Source organism: Giraffa tippelskirchi, chromosome 12, assembly GCF_054371585.1.
Source record: "Giraffa tippelskirchi isolate mGirTip1 chromosome 12, T2T-mGirTip1v1.2.pri, whole genome shotgun sequence".
In the NCBI taxonomy this organism is placed as follows: Eukaryota; Metazoa; Chordata; class Mammalia; order Artiodactyla; family Giraffidae; genus Giraffa; species Giraffa tippelskirchi.
In genome coordinates this window covers 1,672,923-1,696,453 of record NC_137286.1, presented here as the reverse complement: position 1 = coordinate 1,696,453, position 23,531 = coordinate 1,672,923, and the positions used below count along the sequence as shown (strand labels likewise).

At 67.3% G+C, this 23,531-nt stretch overlaps 1 protein-coding gene across 3 annotated transcripts in view; it reads left to right on the top strand.

The window, feature by feature from the left end:
- Nucleotides 1–21,854, top strand: part of KIF26A (kinesin family member 26A) — a 37,751-nt gene extending 15,897 nt beyond the window's left edge. Inside the window, exons 4-16 of one of the 3 annotated variants that reach the window (XM_081548531.1) lie at nt 2,681–2,847; nt 8,709–8,898; nt 12,501–12,713; nt 13,364–13,457; nt 13,672–13,934; nt 14,060–14,219; nt 14,336–14,477; nt 14,803–14,965; nt 15,495–18,303; nt 19,597–19,802; nt 19,895–19,915; nt 20,268–20,418; nt 20,605–21,854. In XM_081548531.1, coding sequence (XP_081404657.1) covers nt 2,681–2,847; nt 8,709–8,898; nt 12,501–12,713; nt 13,364–13,457; nt 13,672–13,934; nt 14,060–14,219; nt 14,336–14,477; nt 14,803–14,965; nt 15,495–18,303; nt 19,597–19,802; nt 19,895–19,915; nt 20,268–20,418; nt 20,605–20,786 — 4,761 coding nt within the window. In that variant the 3' untranslated portion in view covers nt 20,787–21,854. Of the gene's footprint in view, nt 1–2,680; nt 2,848–8,708; nt 8,899–12,500; nt 12,714–13,363; nt 13,458–13,671; nt 13,935–14,059; nt 14,220–14,335; nt 14,478–14,802; nt 14,966–15,494; nt 18,304–19,596; nt 19,803–19,894; nt 19,916–20,244; nt 20,419–20,604 lie in introns of all 3 variants that reach the window. The other 2 variants (XR_014070862.1, XM_081548532.1) reach the window with 2 other exon arrangements.
- Nucleotides 21,855–23,531: the final 1,677 nt, after the last annotated feature.

Genomic DNA, 23,531 nt, shown 5'->3' with positions numbered 1-23,531 from the left:
CTCCCGAGACGGCGGGCCCCCCTCACGCTCTCCTCTCTTCACGCTTTTCTTTCGTTGCTGCCCTGGCGCCTCCATCACGCTTTCTGTCCGGCCGCCTGCCCGCCCGCCCCGGCCCCCTGTCTGCTGTCCCCGTGTGTGTGTGTGGTCTTCCCCTCCGCCCTCCCTGCCGCCCTCCCCTGCCCTCTGGCTTCTTTTGGCGCGTCCGGGCTCTGCTTCCGGCAGGAACTGGCAGCGGCCTCCCGGTGGCCGGAGCCGGGTGTCGGCAGCTCACCGGCCGGCGGAGCCGCGGCGTGTGCGGGACCCCTGACAGGTCAGTGTGGGGCCCAGCCGGCCGCAGGCACGCCGCGTGGCCTGCACTGTTGCTCATGGGGCCGGACGTTCCGGCTGGAGGCAGAGATGCAGGCGTGGGAGGTGGGCTGGCTCGGGCCCCACGGGGGTGAGTGGAGGGGCCCTCGGGGCCGTGGCCACCGTCCAGGTGGTCGTGCGGGGCAGCGTGGCTGGGCGGGCCTAGGCTGCTGGGTGGGGCGCACACCTCGGGCCGCTTGGAGCAGCAGGTACCGGGGTGCTGTGGGGGTGAGCCTCGGGACCCGCCACTCTGTGCTGCTTGCAGGGGGCCCTCAACCAGACTTGGCCCAGGCCCTAGGGATGACGCAGCTATTAACATCAGTCTGGTTCTCCAGCACTCTGCTCGACGGAGTTTAGACCTGTCATGGGGAGCACGTCTGTTAGGTGACAGAAGGGGACTGACATTTGAGGCCAGGACGTGCTTAATGGAGCCCTGGGAGGCTGCAGGGGAGCCAGGCTGTGCCCAGGTCCCTGGCGCTTCAGTTGCCCCGCGTCACTCATTTGCCTTGAGCCCCAGCACCGCCTGGAGGAGGAGAAACAGTATCCGGTGGCCCAGGTCTGGGCCTGGCTGACCCCCTCCTCGGGAATGTTCCCCAGGAGCGGGTACCCCTCTGTGCCTGCAGCCTCCTCCCCCTGGGGCACGGGGCTCACCTCCTGGCTATGGGCACTGCGTGTCTCATGCCAGGCTGTGCGCTCCTGGAGGGCAGGTATATCAAACAGCTACTGTGTGCCGGGCAGGGTCCCAGGGGTGTGGAGGAGACCAGGCAGGCGCAGGCTTCCTCTGGGCCTTCGAATTCCCGGCATGTACTAGGTGCCCGTGCGAGCTGGGGTGCTGGGGGAACACAGTGCTGAGTACTCATGCACGCTGGGGTACTGGGGGATGCGGTGCTGAGTACTTGTGCACGCTGGGGGTGCTGGGGGAATGCAGTGCTGAGTAGCTGAGCGTGACCCGGTGTTTCTGTGAGTGGCAGCCTTGGGAAGACTGGGAGAAGCAGGGGGAGGTCTCAGGGCTGCGGGAGGCCAGGGCAGGCACAGGGAGTGGCCTAGAGAAGGAGAGGGCTGGCTGTGTTGGGTTCTGAGGGATGCATAGGAGTTCCTGCCCTGTAGGCAGACACAGGACAGGTGGCAGGATGTGGTGCGCTAGCACAGGGCCTGGTGGGGGCCTGGGCCGTTCCAGGTTGGGACCTGTCCTTGCAGCCTTGGGGGAGCTGCTGGTGCTGTGGGGGTGAGGGTGGGATGCTGGGCTTCCTTCCAGCCTAAGCTCTGGGGCTCCCTTTGAACTTCCTTTGCAGATGTGGTTTTGCTGTGTCCCAGGGGAGGTATTGGGAGCTGGTGCTGACTGTGGGCTGGGGGTGGTGCTGAGATCCTCCACCATGGTGAGGGGTGTCCTGTGGGGAGGTGGCTGGACTTCCTGCCGGGACGTTCCTCTTGAGGCCCATGGGGGTTTATTCTGCTGAAGTGTCACCTTGGCCTGTGGCCGTGTCACTTGGGAGACCCCGAGGACGCTGGGCCCTCTAGAGTGTGGCTGCTACTTGGGCTCCTCACCTCCAGGGTCACCAGACAGACCCCTGTCCTCTGCCAGGCCAAGCAGAGGGGACGCCTCAGACGATGGTTGTGACCGTGCTCGGGGCCAAGTGTAGCCAGGAGCCCCAGGGACTGGGCCATGGTGCCTGGGGAGCCCTAGAGGCTGGGGCCCTTGGGGAGGGGCTGGGGCTGGAGTGGCCGGGCTGAGGCAGGCCGCTTCCCTCCCCTTCCAGGGGGCCATGTCCACCCACCTGAGGCCAGGTCCCACTGGGGGGTCCAGCGCCCGACACGTGTGCATAAATGTAATATATGGTGGCCGGATCTCCAGTTGGCCAGCGCTGTCCTGGGGAGCAGTTAATTACATTTGTGCTGTGTTATGAGGCTGTCTCCCTTTCTGGAATTTATTTTAGCTAATTAGCTGGAAATGCCAGAGTAGTATTTCAGATGACAGGAAGATCATACATTATCATACACGGGGTAATTAGTGCTCCTGACAAATATTTATTATGGTTTCTTCTCTAAGCGTGCTTCTGGGTGCCCCCAGCCGGCCGACCCGGGGGTGACGGAGGGTCCCTGTCCATCTGCCTGACCACGTGGTCCCTGCGATTCTGGAGCTTGAAGTGGGGGGGGGAGTCAGGCCTCCGGGCGAGGGGCACTGTGCCCACCTCTCCTCCACGGGGCCCCAAGCTGGTGGTCCCGTGTGCGTGGGGTCCAGGGAGCATGCTGGTCTCTGGGGGGCGGGGGTCTGCCCCCTGGCTCCCTGGCGAGGGGCGGGCGCCCGAGCCTCACACTGGCCCCTCCTTCCCTCCAGGCTGAAGCAGCCGTGGCCGCCGTGGCGGTGGCGGACACGGTCCGGGATGGGCCCCCTCCTGTGGGCTCTGATGGCACGTCGAGGACATGGGGCCTGGTCAGCCCCGCCCCGGGTGCTCCCCCGGGGGGCTCCATGGGTCCGTCAGCTGCAGCCTCCTTCTTCCTCAGGTACGTCCTCCTGGGGGCCTGGGCCTGGCCTGGGGGTGGCCTGTTGCGGCCCTCGGGCCCGGGGCCTGGCGGCCTGCGGGCCTCTCCGGGGAGGGCTGTGGCCTGCCTGCCGTCCAGCCGAGTGGAGGGGGGCCTTGGGACCTCTGGGGGCACCGTGTCAACCGCATGTCCGGAAGCCTCTCACCTGGCGTGGGGTGCAGCCAAGGGCGGGGTTCCACGCAGTCTCTGCCCTTCCCAGCTGGGTGGTCTTGGGCAGGTCACTTCAGTTTCTGGGCCCTCTGTGCCTCGGTTTCCTTGTTTGTCAGGGGGCGCTTCCTGGGAGGTGTAGCAAGCTGATGGCGGGAGGACCTCAGCCGTGGCTGGTGGATGAACCCCGGCAGTCCTGGGCTGGTGCTGGTGGCGGGGGCCGGGTGACATGGACGGGGGGCAGGGGCAGGCAGGCCTCAAGGCAGCTGTCCCTGCAGCTGGGGGCACAGGGTGGAACAGGCCCGAGGGAGCATCCCTGGGCCATCGGGGAGGTTGGTGTGAGCTGGGGAGGGTGTCCTGGGGGCCGCACCCCCGCGCCGGCTCCTGTCTCCTGGCACATTGTCTCACGGCCGTGCTTCAGATCCACCACCCACGAGCCGGGCAGGTCCCCCCATCCCAGGCCCGAGCCCCGTGTCTGCTGACCCTCGCACCCCCCAGGGTGCCTCACGTGGCCCTGCAGGCTTCAGGCCCTGGGCGGTCAGCTGGCGTGGACGAGGCCTGTGGCTTGGGAGGGGAAGGGTGGATGTGGGAGCAGGGGTCCCTCCTCCACCCATGCCTCTCCGGGTGGTGCCCTTGGGTGCCCAGCGCCCACCACGGTTGGGGGTCCTGAGGTATGTTGGTGGCGATGAGTCGTGATGGCTGGCCCCGCAGGTCACTGTCCCATCAGCAGCCCCTGCAGGCGTGATAAGCTCGTCCCTGTGTCTCAGGAGCCCGTGTCTTATCAGCAGGGCCCGGGGCTGTGGGCCTCACTGGGAGGTTGGAGGGGGGCGCTGGGCCGGTGGGCACACGTGCAGGCCCACAACCCCCGGTGGGAACGAGATGCCGGGCTGGGCCTCCTGCTGCCGGGTTGGAGGGTCCTGCCCTGTGGGCCCAGGAGCCCCGTGGAGGGGCCAATCTGGATGCCTGGCCTTTGGGGCAGTGGCCATGCCCCTCCAGGCCGCGCTTACTGGAGGATTGCTAGCCTGACGGCCCCTGGGGAGCAAGACCCGCCCTGGGGGTCCGGGGCCACCCTGGCTCCTTAGCGACCCAGGGCCCGCGGGACGGGCGCTCCTTTTGTCTCCAGCGAGCTAGGCTGCCTCTGCCGACCTTGGGAAGTTACCATAGAAACAGGCGGTGGGGGGGAGGGTTAGGGGGCGGGGGGCATTGCCGGCTGTCCTTACTGCCAGCCTGTTGGACACCCCCGCCCAGTCCGGGGGTGGGTGTTGCGGCTGGGAACACCGCCCCGGGCTTGCACCTGATTTGGGCCTGAGATCCTCTGCTCCTTGGGGCTGCGGATGCTTCACCATTGGCCTGAGAGGGGGTGGTTTCAGCTTTACATGCCCTTCTTTGTTCTGTGTTGGGGTTGCACTTTTCCGGAGTCCCCTGGAGGTGAGGAGCTCCTGGATCCCCGGGTGAGGGGAACTCAGGAATGAGCTGAGGGCACGCTCTGTGCCCCATCGTGGGCCCCTGGGGGACAAAGCTGACCCCCAGCCGGTACCCTGCCCCCTGGAAGCTTCCCGTTGGTCGGGGGCAGGGTGCAGTCTTTGAAGGGGCCAAGCAGAGTCGCCCACAGCGCTGATGGCACAGAGGCGGGCTTTGAGGGTTGAGTAGGAGGCTGGTGTCTGCCGAGTGGAGGCAGAATAGGATGCGCGGATGAGGCCTGGCACCCCGCACACCCTGCCGGGCCCGGGTGGGCAGCTTGGCCACTGCAGCCGCAGCGGCAACGAGAGCGCCGCGTGATGCCCCCCCAGGGGGCAGGCACAGGGTAGGCACAGGCCGCCTCCATAATTCCGCTTCCCTGGGGGCCCTGGTGACTTGACTCCCCCTTTGGAGTCCACCCCACCACCACCGCTGTGTAATGTCCTCCTGTCTCTGCAGTCTCCCCTCCCGCACACCCTCCTCTGGGCCTTTCTGGGATGGGATATGGTGGGGTCCCCCCCAGACCCCTGAAGCTAGAGGTGAGATACGGTGGGGTCCCCTCCTGGACCCCTGAAGCTAAAGGTGGGATATGGTGGGGTCCCCTCCTGGACCCCTGAAGCTAGAGGTGGGATACGGTGGGGTGTCCTCCCGGACCCCTGAAGCTAGAGGTGGGATATGGCGGGGTCACCCCCTGGACGCCTGAAGCTAGAGGTGGGAGACTGTGGGGTCCCCTCCCGGACCCCTGAAGCTAGAGGCGGGATACGGTGGGGACCCCTCCTGGACCCCTGAAACTAGAGGCGGGATACGGTGGGGTCACCCCCCGGACCCCTGAAGCTAGAGGCGGGATACGGTGGGGTCACCCCCCGGACCCCTGAAGCTAGAGGCGGGATACGGTGGGGTCACCCCCCGGACCCCTGAAGCTAGAGGTGGGATACGGTGGGGACCCCTCCTGGACCCCTGAAGCTAGAGGTGGGATACGGTGGGGTCACCCCCCTGGACCCCTGAAGCTAGAGGTGGGATATGGTGGGGACCCCTCCTGGACCCCTGAAGCTAGAGGCGGGATACGGTGGGGTCACCCCCTGGACCCCTGAAGCTTGACAACATGGGAAGGACGGCTGTGAGCCCCCTTCGCGGGGGCAGTGATGGGTTCCCTCCGGGAGACGCTCCCAGGCACCCCCCGACCTGCTCCGCTGCAGCCTCAGAGGCGCCCCCTCCCCCATGTCTGCCTGGACGGCCTCGGGAGGGGCCCAGGGAGGGATGGTGCTGCCCAGAGGCTCCCGGCCAGCGGGGCTCTGCAGAGAGGTGTCCCTCACCCGCAGGGCTGGCGAGGAGCCTGGGAGCCTCGGGTTGAAGGTCCCAGGTGACATGAGAATGCAGGCAGGCAGACACGCAATGGTCAGGGCTGCTGGGACCCTGGGCCTCCGCCTTGGGGGTGTCCAGCGCCCCCTTAGCCGCCCTGCACCGTTGGACCCTGATGGGCCCCTCCCAGGGGTGGAAGCAGGCCAGGTGTGCGGGGCGCAGCCCAGTCCTCCAGCCTCCTGACGGCCCAGGTCGGAAGGTGGTAACTGACCCCCACTCACATCCGAACAGGCCCTGTGTCTCCTGGGGGTGAGTAAAGGCCTCACCGTCAAGGCCAACTGCCTGTGAAATTACCTTCCTGTTTGGAAGAGGCAATTTTTCTTTGTAAAAAGGCAAATATTTTCCTTTCTGTTCACGTGAATCAGTGAGCAGGGCCTGTGAACCTTGGAAAGGGCTCTGGGATTCGGAGGGGCTGGGTCCCTCCTTCACTCACCCACTCATCCAGTCTCTCATTCCCGCCCTCAAGGCCCCATCCTCAGCTTCCCCTGGGTCCTAGGCCTGGGCCAATACCTACCTGCCCTGCAGAGCCCCTTCGGGGTGGGGCACAGCCATGTAAGCTCAGGGCAGAGAGGGGTTCCCGTGGTAACGGGAAGCACAGGGTTTGGGGAAGCTGAGTGTGGGGGCATCGAGGCAGGCTTCCTGGGGGAGGTGTCCCCTGAGAACAAGGAGAACTGTGTGTGCAGGAAGTCTTCCCTTCACAACCGGACCATGCGGAGGTACCCACACGGCCCCCGTGGGTCCCACCTTGAGCACCCCCTGCCCACCGCTCCCCAGCAGAGCAGTGGGTGTTCAGAGTCCTGAGTGTGGGGTCTCATCCCCCATCCCCACTGCCCAGAAACCAGGTCTGCGCCCCCAGCAGGCTGGGCCCTGCAGGGACACCCCCCCCTCCACCGGCTGTGGGAGCTGAGACGCAGTCCCCCGTGGCTGACGGGCTTGTCCTGGGTGTGAAGGGATCTGGATTTCATCAAAGGGGAGCATGCTGTCCCGGGGCGCTCTGAGTCACCCCTGGTGAGTTGAGCCTGTAGGAGCAGGGCCCCGGAGGGCCGGCAGGCTGGGGCACAGCCTCTTGGCTCCCCGCCCTGTGGGGGCTGACCCAGGGCAGGCAGGGAGGAGGGGGCACCCGAGTTAGGTCAGACCATGGGGCAGAGACGCCAGCCAGGGACATCCCAGCCTCCTGGGTGCGGTCCAAGGGTCCAGTGTCTGTCCAGTGGCAAGACCTGGGCGTGTCCGGTGGGGAAGGACACCTCCCGGTGCGCTGCCGGAGCCCTGGAGGTGTCAGGGCGGGGCTGAGAGAGGCCTGCGCCGGAACCTGAACTCCCGAGAGGGTTACGGAGAGGGCAGGTGCCCTGGCAGGCCGAGCCCTGCCTTCTGCTCTGGGCTCCATAGCCGGATGGCGTCCAGCCTCTGCCAGTGCCTCCCCGGTCCTCCTGGTCTCCACGAGCCCTCGAGCCTCGGAGCTGTGGGTTCTGGATGTCCCCCCAGCCTTTGGGGGGGGCCCAGCTGGTTCTGGGAGGAGCAGGGGGCTAGCTGTGGCGGGGCGAGGGACTCGCCTTGGCCGTGGCCGTCTGCCGGTCGGTCTGGTCACCCTGAGGCCCTGGCCGGTGCCCCCTCAGGCAGGCTGGTTCTGGGCAGTCCTCGTGATGCCCTTCCCTGACGTCCAGGCTGCAGGGCCCCAGCGCCCACGTGGAGATGAGCTGACCCCACGGGCACACATCTATCTATGTCCCCCTGTCCTGCCCAGGTAGGCTGGGGGCCAGCCCACCTGCTCTGGTTGTCCCCAGGCAGGGCCTGGGGCAGGGCTGCCCGCTGCACTGCAGGCCTCTGAGCTGGGCGGTCGCATCTTCCCGTAGGTGGTGGGTGGGGAACCGTGGCCTCACCCAGGGTGGCCGGGGTCCAGGGCTGCAGGCTGGGCTGGGGAGTGGGCGGGGCGGGAGGAGCCCTGAGAGCTGAGCTGGACGGGGTCCCCTGGCCCCCACCCTGCCCAGTCCAGCCGCCTCCTCGGACAGTCGTGCTGCGGCTCCGCGCGGCCCTGCCCTCCCGAGTCCTCTGGGCCCGGCTTCTCACCCTGCGCCTGCGGACACTCTCAGCCTCCATCCTGCCCCGGGTGTGATGCGTGTGTGGGGTCGGGGTGGCGGGAGGGGGACGCGGGACTCCTCTGTCCAGGAGGCTTCAGGTTTAGGACACATGGGCTCAGGTGGAAACTGGGGCTACACCTGCTCGTGGCCGGAGAAGGCGCGGCCCTCCCTGGCTGAGGGTGCCGGGCCCGCGTCATCAGGGCTGCCTATGGGCCCCCTCCCCGCCCCGCACGCACCGGCTGCCCCACTGCGCTATTAAGGAGCCGCCACGCACCGTAGATTACTTTTATTTTCCTGGATGACACCACGCGAGGAGGAAAGCCGTCCCTGGGGTCTCTTAAAAGACAACTCCTATTAAAGATGAGAGGAGTTAAGCAAAACGCCGGTAGCTCTGCCTAGTGGAAGGCAGGCCGAGGGGCCGTGCTGCCCGCGGGTGCGGGGCCTCCTGTCGGGAGCTTTGGAGACGGACAGGGGGCTGGGGGCCGGGGCTTTGGGATGGACAGTGGGAACCAGGGCAGTGGCTGAGTTGGGGAGGACGGTGGAAAAAAATGATGTGCTCGGTGCAGGGTGCTGGGAGGGGCCAGGTCCCGCGTCTGCCCGGGCCCGGTCGCCTGGCCTGAACTGGCTGAGCCGCCAGGGGCTAGACGTGGCAGCCCGCAGCCCCAGGGGCCTCTACGTGGCTGGCGGGAATGAAGTGCTGACCGAGCACCTGCTTGTAGGGCAGGGCAGGCGTCAGGACAGCGCTGAGTGCCCTGCCCCCCGTCCCCCTGTCCCCGCTCCCAGGGCCGCCCAGAAGCTCAGCCTGGCCACCAAGCGCAAGAAACCGCCCCCGCCGCCGTCCCCCGCCCCGCGCCGGGCCTCCACCTACCCCACGGACTTCAGCGGGGTCCTGCAGCTGTGGCCGCCCCCCGCACCCCCTTGCCTGCTCAGGGCCACCTCCAAGGCCAAGGACAACCCCAGCAGTGTTGGAAAGGTAGGCCCCACCCCGAGTCGGTGGTGACCCTGGGGTGGGGGATGAGGCTGGGGTGTCTGGGCACGTGTGCCCTGGGGGAGTGGGAGGTGAGAGACCCTGCTGCCTTCTCCGGGGCTGGACCAGGGGCATCTGTGTCCAGATGGGCTGACTGAGGCCCGGGCTGCCTAGACGCTCCAGATGGCAGCGGGGAGCCTGGGGGACTGGAGGCGAGAGGTGATATGGGAAATGGGTGGGGGGGTCCCAGGAGCACCGGCCACTCCCAGAGTAGGGTGGGGCGACCAGGGCTTGCTGGGACTCAAGGCTGGGGTCTGACTGCAGGAACCCCCACACCTGGTCTCTCAGGCAAGGCAGGGGCATGGCTGGGACCCCTCGGCTTGCCAGAGTCCAGGCAAAGCCCCACCGCATCCTGACACGATAATGGGGGACGGGGTGCTCAGCTGAGTGGGAATGCTCCCAGGGCTCGGGGGGCCAGGCCTGCAGGGTGAAGGGCCCTGCCTGTCACAGCCGGCTGGCTCTCAGCTCCTGTCCCTTCTGCGGAGACGGTTTCCAGCCGGGCCCCGTCTGGGCTGCTTGTGACTGCCCCCGGGCCCGGGTCAGGCTGCGTGAGCACCTTAGTGCAGGGGGCTCTGCGCCGTCGCAGGCAGAGGGAGGGCGGGACCCCGACCCTGAGGATGGACCCCTTCAGCCCACTCTGCACCTCCCACCCAGGCCCTGGGCCCGGCCTCTGCAGCACCCAGAGGCCCACACCCTCTGAACGCACACCCCTGGGCTCAGTCCATCGTGCTGCCTAGGTTGCGCCCCAGGGGGCTTCTGCTCTGGGTCTGGAGAGGGACCTGGCCATGTGGGAGGGGCTCTAAACACTCTGGGCCTGGCTCTGACCTGGGCCCATCCCGGTGGGGCCGGGCGGCTGGAGGGTTGACGAGCCTCAAGGCATAGACCTGGCTTTCTTGCTGCTGCCCTGTTGCTTGGGATGCACAGGCCTCCCCCTCCACCCCGGGGTGGGCAGGGCCTGCCCTCCCTGCACCCCACTGCCAGCAGATCCCCACCCCTGGCGGCAGGAAGCCCATGGCCAGCTGTCTTAGCCCTCTCCCCGCTCCCCTCCCCCGCCAGGCCCTCCTCCCTGCCTCCCTGGATGATGTTATTTGCACGAATATCACATAGTCAGAAATGCCTCCTGAAAGGCATTTAATATTGTCAGAGAAAAGAAGTTAGATTACGCTCGATTCTTGACATTAATGTGCCACTTAAGATAATTCATCATCGTGAGGAATTACAGAAGACGGCCCCTTCCCCCATGCCCGCCTGGGCCCCCTCTTAGGAGTGGAAGCCCCTTTTTATGCAAAATGTATTTGTTCCCTACCTGGCAGCTACTCAGCGGGTGCTTTGCAATAGCTGAACATTTAGGGGGAGATGTGCTTGTCTGGCGGGGAGACCCTGTCATTTTCCCTGGTAATGAAAGGCCCTCACAGAAAGGACGCGGCTGTGGAGCTGCCACGGTGGTGGGGACCCCGCGGGAACACGCTCCGATCTGCAGAACCCATTTGGCTCCTGACATGGCCTGGAGTTCACGCTGAAAAAAAATTGCCAAAAATTACTGGGAAGGGCACATGTTCGTCTGCTTGGCAGCGGCGTTTGGAAATGAAATAGTTTTGTTCGTGTCGTCAGGGAATAAAAGAATCGATTCTCGCCTAATGGAGCCCGGGTTGGAGGAGCTCAGTAGAGGAGTATTTCTCCCTGCATCTCCCCCAGGACCGCCTCTCCTTAGCAGAGCGGTTTGCATGTCAATTTGCCAAATGCCGAAGGGGCGTCAGTGGCGCCGCACGCGAACTACCCACGGTAAACCAATTTTGCCGGCGTTATGTATCTGTCACTTACAATTAAATCCGTGAAAAATACTGGCTCTGAGATGAGTCTGGTAATTTGATTTACACTGTGGTGGAGAAATCGGAGGTTTCAGCAGAGGCTGGTGTCTTCCTGCAGAAGCCGGGGTCTAGTACTTTCTCCTGGGGGGTGGGGGGCTCATCTGGGGCAGCTCTCCCGGCAGCTCTGGGCCCCTCTTGGCCCGAGGTCTGGGTTCTCTGTGCAGGTTTTGGGGTGTCTGCAGTGCAACTTGCTCTGGGCTCTTGCATCTTAAGTTTCTGGCCCCCGTCACCCCGCCGCCCCCAGGCTTCTGTTTGCTTGGAGACACTGGGGCTCGGGGTCTAGACCCGGAAGCTGGGCATGAAAGTGGGTGGGCGGCACGGGTGAGCTTTGCATCTGTTTTTGGGTTTGGGGGACACACAGTGGCAGAGGCTGCCGGGCGGCCTGCTGGTCCCTGAGCTCAGCGGAGCCTGTCCCAGCCTGCTGTGTCCACTGTCCCAGCCTGTCATCCTGGCCTCGGTCTCCCCACCATCTCCCCTGACCCTCCCTTGACGTCAGAATTCCTGTCTCCTCCTGGATCAGCTTGCCCTCTTCTTCCCCGTTCCTCATGCTGACGGGCTTGCCTCTGGGTCCTGCCTTGTCCTGGGTGTGAGTCTGGCCTCCCGCGGCTCTGGGGTCAGAAGCCCTGGAGCCAGTTTCTCCTGAGGGCGGCGCGGGCCTCAGCCTGTCCCGCTTCAGAGTTTCTCCCTCCTTCATTCCCCACGCTGCCCACCCTGGGCCGTGGGCCGGGGAAGATGTGCTCAGGGCCCTGAAGGCTTCTGGCCTGGGGCTGGGAGCTGGCTGGAAGTGCTCCCTGGAGGAGGTGAGGCTGGACCGAGACTGGGGGTGGGGGCGGGGCCCTTGCCCTCCCTCTGCCCGGCAGCACCGCCGTCTCTCCTTGGGGCTGCACCTTGCTGTATGCAGAGCCTGCCTGAGGTCAGGAGTCGGGGGTGTGGGGTGTGGGGAGGGCCTTGCGCAGGGGCAACCCCTGTCCACCCGCGGCGTGGGGGCAGGGGGTCAGGGGATGACACGCCCTCAGGAGCATGCCTGAGGCTCTGGTGAGGGGCCCAGGTCTTGCCTCTTGCTTCCCCTCCCCTCTCGCCCCTTCTCGCTCCAGCCTCAGATTTGGGGTTTGGGATTTCAGGAGACCCGCCCGCAGGCTGTGTGACGCAGGTGGGACAGTGGACCTCTCTGAGTGCGTTTCCTCCCTTCTCAAGCCTGCGCAGGCCTGGGGGTGGGTCACTGTAATGGCTGGCGAGGCCAAGGAGCTGGCAGAGCTGGGGGGGAGCCCATGCAGGTGACTCTGCTCTCGAAGGCCCGGGTCTTGGGGCTTACTCCCCTGGTCCTGGCTCTGCATCGGGGCCAGCGAGAGGGTGTGAGAACCCCCGAGTCGCGGGGGTGCCCTCTGGGTCCCGACCTTGTCTTCTCTCTCTGCCCACTGGGGCAGCTGGGGTCTGCTTCCTCTGTCCGCCCTGTGCCCGCCTCCGCAGGCTCCCTGATCTGTGCTGGCGTGCTCCTCCCGCCAGGCCTCCCTGCCTCGCTGACCTCATGTGGGATGTGCTCCCGCCTGGGGCTGGGGCGCGGACGCTGCATTCCTGCGGCGGGGACCCCGTGCCGGCCGGGCCTGCTGTCCCGACTCGCGCGAGGCTGCCCCTGCCCTGTAATTAGTGCGGCTGAGAGGCCCGCTCCGCCCGCCTCTGCAGGTGAAGGTCATGCTGCGGATCTGGCCTGCACAGGGGGCCCAGCGCTCGGCCGAGTCCACGTCCTTCCTCAAGGTAGACCCTCGCAAGAAGCAGGTGACCCTCTACGACCCAGCTGCTGGGCCCCCGGGCACCACGGGCCCCCGACGTGCCCCCACGGCTGCTGTCCCCAAGATGTTTGCCTTCGATGCGGTCTTCCCCCAGGACTCGGAGCAGGTGAGGGGGCGGGGCGGCCTCGGGCAGGGTGGGTTGGCAGCTCAGGACGATGGGAGATGGTCAGACCTGTACCCCTTCTCATGCAGGGTGGGCAGGAGACGTTGAGAGGAGGCCCGGGTGCAGGGGTTGGGTGCGGCTGGGCAGATCGGCTGTGTTTCCCCTTCCCCGCTGGCCTCCCCACCCTCGTGTGTGTCCACCAGCTCCGGGCTGCTTCTCAGGCCCAGAGCCCACCCTCCGAAGCTTTCCATGAGGAGCTTGTTTTCCCCGGGATGCTCCTCTGTGTGTCCTGTGCTTGCCGTGCTCACACGTGCAGTGTGGTGTGTGCTCACCATGATCATGCATGTGCTGTGGTGTGTGCGTGCTGTGATCATGCGTGTGCTGTGGTGTGTGCCCAGCGTGGCCACAATGGCAGTGTGACTTCTGTGTGCGTGCGTGTGCACTGTGTGTGCTTGTCAGCTGTGTCTGTCGGCTCATGCTGCGAGTGTCTGTGTGTCTGTGTCCAGTCTGTGTGTGTTGTGTGTCCACGTGGAGATCTCTGTGTCCTTGGTCCTGTTGTCCTCCTGGCCACTTCGTGGACTCACTGTCTGTGTGTGATGAGACAGAAGAGGCAGGAGGCAGGGTGGCGGCCTGACTCTCTGCCCCTCCCTCAGGCCGAGGTCTGCTCGGGGACCGTGGCCGATGTGCTCCAGTCGGTGGTCAGTGGGGCTGATGGCTGCATTTTTTCCTTCGGCCACGCAAGCCTTGGTAAGTGCCCCTGACCGCCCGCTCTGCAGTCTCTGGAGGCCATTTCTGGGGGGTTCTGGGGCTGGGCCTGTCCCCTACGGGCAGGGGAGAGAAGCCGAGACTACAGGCCTGGACGTCAGGTGGCTGTGGAGCGGGTGAGAGCAGGCCGCTGGGCTGGGCCAGGGATGCGGCCACCAGCGCGGCTGGCTCTGAGGGCCCATCCGCCGGCCCGCAGGCAAGTCCTACACCATGATCGGGAGGGACAGCTCACCGCAGAGCCTGGGCGTCGTGCCCTGCGCCATCTCTTGGCTCTTCAGGCTCATGGACGAGCGCAGGGAGAGGACGGGCGCCCGCTTCTCCGTCCGCGTCTCGGCCGTGGAGGTGTGCGGCCGGGGCCAGAGCCTGCGGGACCTGCTGGCCGAGGTGGCCTCCGGCAGCCTGCAGGACACCCAGTCCCCGGGCGTGTACCTGCGGGAGGACCCGGTGTGCGGGGCGCAGGTATGCTGACCCCGCCCCGGGGGGCGGGAGCCACGGGCTGGGGGCGGGAGCCTTGGGGGTGGGAGCTGTGGGGACAGCTCGGCCCGAGTCACTCGGGCGCCAACCCCACGTCCGTCTGTCCTCAGCTCCAGAACCAGAGTGAGCTGCGGGCGCCCACGGCCGAGAAGGCGGCCTTCTACCTGGACGCGGCGCTGGCCGCCCGCGAGGACGCCCGGGGAGGCTCCCACGTGCTCTTCACGCTGCACGTGTACCAGTACCGCGTGGAGAAGTGTGGCAGAGGCGGAAGTAGGTGGCCGCACGCCTGCGTCGTGGGGTCGGGGCTCTCTGCCCCGGACAGTCCTGGGCGTCGTGGGTCCGGGGGCCCTGGGGCTGAGCCTTCACCTCCCACCCTCTGGTCTCAGTGTCCGGAGGCCGCAGCCGCCTTCATCTCATTGACCTGGGCAGCTGTGAAGAGGCCCCCGGGGGCCCCCCATCCCTGTCCTTGTCGGCCTTGGGCAGCGTCATCTTGGCGCTGGTCAGTGGAGCCAAGCACGTGCCCTACAGGTAAGTGTGGGGTCCTGGGTGGGCCTGGGGAACCGGCCCAGCCTGCGTCAGGCGTGTCCAGGGTGTCCATGGCCCTTCACCCCTCTGTCCTGTCTTCCTCATTGTGTGACTGGCTTTGCTACCCTAGGGCTGGCAGGGGGTCCTGCTGCCCAGGGCCTGGGGGGCCAGAGGCAGATGTCAGACCTGACCCGGGGGCCAGGCACGGCCCTGGTCCAGCTGGAGGCCCTACTCCCTCCCTCTAGCCCTGTAGCAGCCCCCACGGCCAGTGGTCCCCCAGCACCGCCTCCAGGCCCTCAGCCTCTGAGCCTCACCCCCCGACCCCCAGGGAGCACAGGCTCACCGCGCTGCTGCGGGAGACCCTAGCCACCGCCAACTGCCGCACCACGATGATCGCCCACGTGTCCGACGCGCCGGCCCGCCATGCCGAGACGCTCAGCACCGTGCAGCTGGCTGCCCGTGTCCACCGCCTGCGCAGGAAGAAGGTCAAGGTTGGTTTCACCTCCTGGGCCCCTGCCTGTGTGGCGGTGGTGCTGGGACCCCTCGTGCCCTGGAGGAGGCAGGGTCCATGCCCACGGTTGCCCCCAGGAGAGTTGGAATGGCTCACACTGGGGGCTGTGGTGGCCTGGTCTCTGTCCACCCGGCCCCGGGTAGGCGTGTGGCCAGGGCAGCCCGCTGGACCTCCGTGGCCTGTACCCTCCCAGGCCTGGTCCTGCAGGTCACGCCCTGGGGCCCGGGCCCTGGGTCTGAACCCTGGGTTTGCACTTAACGCTTTGTGTGCCGAGGGCGTAGCCTCGTCTCCCTGCGACTCGGTTGACCGTGTCCTTGGATGTTGCTGAGAAGGTCTGGTTGTGTTGGGGACCTAAGGTCCTCCGTGTGGGTCTGGTGCTGGTGTTGTGGGGGACGAGACTGGTGGCCATGCTGTCACTTCCGTCCCTTGAGCGTGGCGCTTGCGGCTGGGGGTGCCGGGGGAGAGGGGCCGGTGGGACGCCGCTCAGGGGGGCCCTGATCTGTCCCCAGTACGCGTCCAGCTCCTCCGGCGGGGACAGCTCGTGTGAGGAAGGCCGTGCCCGCCGCCCCCCTCACCTGCGCCCCTTCCACCCACGCGCCGTGGCCCCGGACCCCGACCGCCTGGCCGCCAGCTCGCCCGGCGACCCCGACTACTCCTCCAGCAGTGAGCAGTCCTGCGACACGGTCATCTATGTGGGGCCCGGTGGGACGGCGCTATCGGACCGCGAGCTCACGGACAGCGAGGGCCCACCCGACTTCGTGCCCATCATCCCCGCCCTGAGCCGCCCCTGCCCCGCCACAGGCCCGCGCGAGGCTGACCATTTCCGCTGCAGCACCTTCGCGGAGCTGCAGGAGCGGCTGGGCTGCATCCCCAGCACCGAGGGCCCCCCTGGGGCCCAGGCCGGCCCAGCCCGCACGGGCAGGAAACCCTCGCCACCTGAGGCTGCGGCCCCCAGGACGCCCGTGGGTGCTCCGCTGGCCGCCAGCACGCCTCGCAGCAGCCCCAACCCAGACACCCAGCGGGGTGCCCTGGAACCCCCCAAGGCTGGTGCTGACCAGAGAGAGGAGGGCAGCTCCAGGCCTGAGCTGCCCATGCCAGATAAGGCCACGGCGGGCGGAGGCGGGAGGCCGCTGCCCAACCCGGCCCCGCCCCCGCCTTGGCAGCCGGAAGCTGGCGGGGCCTCCGAGGAGCCTGGCGGGGGCGATGGTGCGGGTGTGGTACGGACGCCCCCCGTGGGCAGGAGTGGGCAGGCCGAGCGCCCCTGCCTGCCCACACATGGCCACCGGCTGGAGCGGGGCCTGCTGACCACCACGGTGACCCTGCAGCAGCCTGTGGAGTTGAACGGGGAGGATGAGCTGGTGTTCACGCTGGTGGAGGAGCTGTCCCTGGGGGGGCTCGCCGGCCCCGGGCGCCCCTCCAGCCTGGCCAGCTTCGGCAGTGACTGCTCCTTGCAGGCCCTGGCCTCGGGCTCGAGGCCGGTGAGCATCATCAGCAGCATCAACGACGAGTTTGATGCGTACACCTCCCCACCTCCTGGGGGAGCCCTGGACGGGGTGGCCTGGGCGGGTGGCGGCCAGAGCTCATCCGGCAGCTCCTGGCTCAGCGAGGGCAGCGTCTGCACAGCCGACAGCCTCGGCCCCGAGGTGCCGGCAGGACCCCCCTCGCTGGGCTCCTCCGTCCCAGACAGCAGCTCCCCGGAGGACAGCGGCCTTCAGCACTCAGAGTGCAGCAGACTGGACAGTCCTGGGCCCACCCGGGGTCCTCGTCCTGTGGAGGAGGCCGTGGCAGCCCCTGGCCGACCTAGCCGGGAGCCGTCTGCGGTGTCTTCCCGGGGACCGGCCTCCTCACAGACCCTCCACTCCAGCCTGCCCCGCACACCGAGGACTACCTCCGCAGCCGGTCGCGTGGGCTGCCCCCGACTGGCCGCGGGCCCGCCTGGCCCTGGAGGCCTCTTCGAGGACCCTTGGCTGCTCCGGGCTGACGACTGTGGCCCGCCGCCGCCCTTGGCTTCAGCCGGCAGCGCCCCCAGCCCAGCCCCAATGCTGGCTTGTGCCCGGAGGGTGGTGGATGGCTGTGAGGTGGGCAGGGTGGCCCCCAGGCCAGAAGTCGTGGCTCCGATCCCACCCCTACGGAGGGGGGCCACCACGCTGGGGGTGAGCACACCCCCCGCCTCCTTCGGGGATGCCCCGGCGGAGGCAGCGGCCTGCCTGGGCAGCCCCAAGGCCACCCCCGCCAGCAAGAAGAGTGCGGCTCCCAAGGGGGGGTTCTGTGCGAGGCTGGGCGGTATGGCCCCCCCAGCCCCCCCTGTGCGCAAGTCCAGCCTGGAGCACAAGAACGGCCTGGGGCCGTCCTCTCCCCAGGCCGGGAGCCCGGCTTGGCCCGCGGCTGCTGCCTTCCTCCGAGGGGATGGGGAGGCCAGGCCTGGTGGCCGGACTGACCACTCCATCCCCAGGGCCACGTCCAGCCTGAAGGCCCGGACCAGCAAGGCAGAGGCAGCGTGCCGCCCCGCCGCCCACGGGTCTCTGGAGCGCTGCGAGGGCCTGGCGCACGGCAGCAGCAAGGCCAGGGAAGCCCCCGGCCGGCCGGCCCGCACTGTGCCCCGGCTGGGTGTGCCACCCACCAGCCCCACGCCTGGGCCCGCGCCCGCCTGTAGGAGCAGCCCCGCCAAGGGCATGGGGGCCCCCAAGCCCCCCAGCAGCGGGAGCAAGGGCCGCAGCGCAGCGGCAGGCGGGCCCCGGGCCCTGGGCTCTTCGGCGAAGCTGCTGGCCCCCACGGCGGGGAGGGCCCCTTGTGGCCCCGTGACGGGTCCCAGGGCAGCCCCGCGCGCGGCACCCAGCGTCGGGGCCAAGACCAGCCGGGGTACCATCATGGGTACCAAGCAGGCGCTCCGGGCCACCCACAGCCGCGTCCATGAGCTGGCGGCCGGGGGCGCCCGCGGCCGGGGCGGCCCCTCCTGGGGCTCGGCCGACTCGGACAGCGGCAATGACAGCGGCGTGAACGTGTCGGAGGAGCGGCCGCCCACCGGCCCGGCGCTACCCTCGCCGTACAGCAAGGTGACGGCACCCCGGCGGCCACAGCGCTATAGCAGTGGCCACGGCAGCGACAACAGCAGTGTGCTGAGCGGGGAGCTGCCGCCCGCCATGGGCCGCACTGCGCTCTTCTACCACAGCGGCGGCAGCAGCGGCTACGAGAGCGTCCTGCGGGACAGCGAGGCTACGGGCAGCACCTCCTCGGCCCCCGACTCCATGAGCGACAGCGGGGCCGCCTCCCCAGGCGCCCGCTCCCGCAGCCTCAAATCCCCCAAGAAGAGGGCCACAGGTGGGTGTCCGTCTCGGCCATGGGCCACCATGGACCGCTGGGCACCCTCTTGGTGGGTCCCAGGTGCAGGCAGCCCCTTGTCGTGCTCCGGGCGTGGGTTGGAAAAGAATTTCCAGACATGAGACAGAGAGGGAGATAAAGTTTATTAGAGCGGGAGATGCTGTTAGAACAGCGGGCCAGCTCAAGGGAGGAACCAACGTTGAACAGGGATCCTTACTCTGCTTTTATATCGAGGGTTCAAGGAGCAGGATGGGGGTCTTGCGAGTCATTTGCTGATTGGATGAGGCGTGTATACTGGGTGGGGAAGGGTAGAGCAGATACCTTCTCCCTACGGGTCAGGAGGGAAGACAGGCTGTACTGTTCCATTAACAGTGACACCGTTGAGGTGGGAGTGTTGAGGGTCTGGGATTTCCATCCCTGCGTTTCCAGGCCCTTCTGGGTTTTATCTGCCCTTCCGTCCTTGGGTCTCCGCACTCTTGACAGGTTCAGACGCAGACCGAGGGGATAGGCGTGCCCCACCCTCTGCAGTTTGTAAATGCACCCCACGTGTGCCCTTTAGGCCCCCTGCACTGCCCCAAGGCTGGTCCCCATCCTGTCGGAGCGGACTGGCGAGGGTGGGCCCCCCGAGGTCACCCTGCCAAGGGGTGCAGAGCTGGGAGAGGACGGGGGTCTGGGGGCTACCAAGCCAGCTGCTCATGCGGCTGGTACCCAGCTGGCTGCCTGGAAGCCCCCTGTGTCCGTCCCCTGGACCCCCGTCTCTGTGGACCCAGCTAGGGTGGGCTGTTTCTCAGGCTGAGTGTGGCTGGGGGGTTTAGGCACTGGTGGACGCTTTCGGGGGCGTTGTGAGGGAGGCACGCACGCTCTGAACAAAGGTGCGTGGGAAAGCCAGAGGCTGGCGGGGGTGGTAGAGAGGGGTGTCCCGGGAGACGTGCGGGTGCCAGTGTGGGCCTGGCTTTGGGGTCTGTCCAGGGGCAGTGGAAGTAGAGGTGCCTGTGAGTTAGGAGGCTGTGCGGCCCGTCAGGGTGTTCAAGGCTGACCTCCAGAGGCCGAGGGTCGTGGCCTTGAGACTCTGCTGTGTGGGGAGGCTGGTGTGGCTGTCCAGGCGGGAGGTGCTGGAGGGGAGCAGCTGGAGTCCGTCTGTTCCATGGGGCAGGGCTGGTCAGGGTTTCCTGCCAGCGCTAGGCTGAGCATTTGGGGGTTGGGCCCCTGTGGGCTCTGCCCGTCAGACCCGCAGCCAGGCTAGGGGCTGGGGGTCTGGCCTCTGCGTGCCCAGCACCTGGCTGTGTGTCCCAGGTCTGCAGCGGCGACGGCTGATCCCGGCCCCGCTGCCCGATGCTGCCGCCCTGAGCCGCAAGCCCAGCCTCCCCGGGCAGTGGGTGGACCTGCCCCCGCCCCTGGCCGGCGCACTGAAGGAGCCCTTTGAGATCAAGGTGTATGAGATTGACGACGTGGAGCGCCTGCAGCGACGCCGTCTGCCCCCCAGGGAGGGCCCGGCAGAGGTGGGGGTGGCAGGGGGTGGCGCTGGGAGGGCGGGGGGGCTTCTTGGTGCAACCGGCAGCCTGCCAACCTCACCGTCCCCTCTCGTCCACAGCCCTCCCAGAGCTCGGAGAAGGTAGGAACAACCCCGCTGGGCCTGAGCCCCTGGCGTCCCCTGATGGTCGTCTTGGACATGGGCGGGGGAGTGGAGGCATCCCGTGGCCACTTCTCTTGTGCCCTGGAGTTGCGCTGGGTGGGGGCCTTCCCACAGTTGTGGTGCTCATCCTGGGCCTCTGGGGTCCATGTGCTGAGCCCCATGGGGGTGGGGAGTGGGGCGGTGAGGGAGGGGCAGGACCTAACCCCTGCTCACCTCGGAGGCCCCATCGTGTGCCTGCCCAGGCCTGGAGGGTGGAGTGGGGCTCGGGTCAAAGCTGGGGTACTGGAGCCCTGGGGAGCAGGCCTGAGCACCCCCCCCCGCCCTGGCCCAGGGCCCGGTGTGCGTCAGCGCCAGGCTGCGGCTGGCTGAGCGCAGGCTGCAGCGGCTGAGAGAGGTGCAGGCGAAGCGGGAGCTGCTGCGTGGGGAGCTGGCCGAGACCCAGGGCCGGTTGATGCTGGAGCCGGGCCGCTGGCTGGAGCAGTGTGAGTACCCCAGCCCCATCTGGGGACCCTGGACTCCCAGCCCCGCCTGGCGCCCTGGTCCAGCCACTTCACCCTGGGCCCAGAGGGTTGGGGGGGGTACCTGCCGGCTGGGAGGCGGAGAGGCATCTCCTTGGCCCTGCGGGGACCCCAGCCTCACTGGCTGTCCGTCGCCGCCCCCCGCCACAGTCGAGGTGGACCCAGGGCTGGAGCCCGAGTCGGCCGAGTACCTGGCAGCCCTGGAGCACGCCACGGCCGCCCTGGAGCAGTGCGTGAACCTCTGCAAGGCCCACGTCATGATGGTCACGTGCTTCGACATCAGCGCCGCCGCCCCCGCCGCCACCCCAGGGCCCCAGGAGGTGGACGTCTGAGGCTGGGCACGGGCCCCGGGGGAGAGGACGAGGCATCAGGGGCTCGAGGGTGGGACGTGGGATGGAGCGAGGATGTGCTGAGGGGTCGGAGGGATGAGGATGCGGAGGGTCCCGTGCGGGACGGGGCAGGGGTGGGCGGTCTTGGAGGCGATGGAGCGAGGGACGGGAGGGGCCGGCCAAGCCCGTGGGCGGAGGAGCGAGTGTGCAGGACATGGAGGACTGTGACGCAAGTGCCTTTAACCTTGGACTGGGTTTCTCTCCTTCTGCGTTTGGTGCTAAGGACTCGGGCCACCAGCACAGTGCGCCCCTGGGCGGTGCCTGTGGCCGTCCTGGGGCCGCGGGACTGGGTCACGCCTTGTGTACAGCTTGGCGACTCCGTGCGGCAGAGCAGCCCTGGGCTCGCCAGGCTCTGCTTTAGGTCAGGGTCCCTTCCCTTCCTAGCTCTTTCCTCCGACAGAGCCGGCCTCAGGGGCCTGCAGACCCTCCCTGTGTTCTCTCTGCTGATCTCGAATGGAGCCTGGAGCCGGTGGGTCTTCTGGGCGGGGGTGGCCGACTCTCCCTCTCGGGGAGCTGCTCTGTCCTGAGGCCGCCAGGAGGGCAGTGCCCAAGGGCTGAACGGAAGGCAGCTGGCGCCTTCTTCCACGGCAGGAATTCTTACCAAAACCACAAGCAAAAAAGACAAACAGACCAACACACACACACAAATTGGGGGATGAGGGTTTTGTAAAGCTTCTCTTAGGTTCGTATTTTTGTATCATTTTGCCTACAGATGCGGCATTTGCCGTGGGCACTTGGAGACAGATGATCTATGTTTTTATGGTTTTCTATGGAAGCTGTCACTGCGGCCGGGCTCTTTCCAGGGGGGAGGTCCCCGGGCAGGGCAAGGGTCCTTGGGAGGCCAAATGCAGACCGCGATGAGCCTGCTAACAGGAGCGGGACATTCCCATCACGACGGATTCTTTTTTCTGACCGTTGTGGATTTTCTAGGGTCGTCTGAACCTTTGTACAAATGTGTAGATAACAGCTTGCTGCAGCTTTTATTTGTGAATAAAAGATGCGTCCCTTGTTCATGAGGCTGCTGAGTCCACCTGGTGCGCCATCCTCCAAGGGTCCCGAGGCAAGGAGGCTGCCTGTTGGGGGGCCCCACCCACAAACCCCACAGCAGGGGCCAGCTGTGTAGGCGAGAGGGCGCTGACAGGGAGGAGGTCCTGCTGCAAGCCCAGGGCTCCAGCCCCTTCTGCTCTGTCCCTGCTCCCAGCTCGCAGCGGGGTGGGGCCTGGGCCGACAGTAAACAGCACTTTCTGGGGGTCCCTGGCCTCTTCCCAGAGGCTGTGTTAGCTGGGGACCCTGGAAGTGGCGAGGAAGACCCCCTTGGGGGCACCCGAGCTCCTTCCTTTGCCCCTCTGCCTCCCACCCCGCCTGCCTTTCCAGAATATAGACACCAGACACTCCACAGGGTCAGGGTCCAGAACCCCCTGAGCCAGCAGGAGCCCCTCACCCTCCCCTCTCCGTGCCTCTCCTGTGTTCAGGCCGCCCTGCCCCGCCCCGCGGCCCTGCGTGCTCCCTGGCGGCCACGCTCTCGTCCTGTCTGGGTGCCCCCACCCCACGCACCCACGCGGGCACCTGAAGGCCCCTCCCAGCCCGCTGGGCCTCTCTCAGCTGCTGTGCCTGGGACCCCCCCCACCGATGAATGTGGGGCCCACTGTTCAGCCTTGCTGTCCCGGGTGCAGCCCCCGCCCGTGGCGTCCTGTGTGCTCTCCGCCTGTCCCCCGGCGTCGTGGGGGCCCCCCGGGGGCATGGTGGGGTGACTCACTGCTGCTCCCCTCGTCGGGAGCAGGGCTGGGCCCCAGGGGGCCTCGGGGCACAAGCTGAACAGACGCATAAGCCCCGTGAAGGTGGCCTCTCCCCGAGGAGGGTCCAGCGGGGCCCGAGCTCTCCAGAGTGCAGGCTGCTCCCGGTCCTTAAGTGGGCCTGGTCCTTCCTGTGGCCCTGGTCCACCGCAGGGTCGCCCATACCCAGCCCCTGCCCCAGGATGCCTCCTCGCTCTCTGCTGTCGATGGCACTGGGACCCCTGGGATCAGGGCCACGCGTCGACCGGGAGCTTGGGGGATTCTGGATACCCAGCCCCCTCCGCGCCCTGCAGGTGTCTGTTCTGGGGTCAGGTCTGGTTCCCAGCAGGGACCCAGGCAGGTGCCTCCCAAGCTGCTTCTCCATCACTGAATTTGGGGGTCGTGGGGGGACTCAGGGTGGGGTGGAGGCCTTGCTGGATAGGCCCTTCCTTCTGCACAAACCCATCCTCCCCCCCGCCTCGCCCTCAGTCACTGAGGGGCCCAGAGCCTGCTTCCCACTGAGATCCCCCAGCCCCCCACCCCAGCACCCGTCCTGGGCGGGGGCCTCTGTGGAGACGGCTGAGGCTGGGACAGGTGACCTTCGGGGCTGGTGAATCCCACTTCCCACAGTCCGAGGTAGGTTCGGGAGGGCGGTGCCAGCCTTTCCTGGAGGAGGGAGCCCCCATCCTGGGGCCAGCCCGGGAGCCTGGGCGGCTTTTCATCTGGTCATCAAAGCTGTAGCCCTGTCATTACAGGCAGGGAGCAGCTGAGGACGAGACGCCCATTTTATGGATGGGAAGGCGGAGCCTCCCGGGACCCAGCTGCCCCCGGAAGGCAGTGGGCACCCCGCTCATTCAACACCCGAGGATGCTGAGATCCAGGGTGGGCGGGGCTGCCCAGGTGTCCCCTCTCCTGG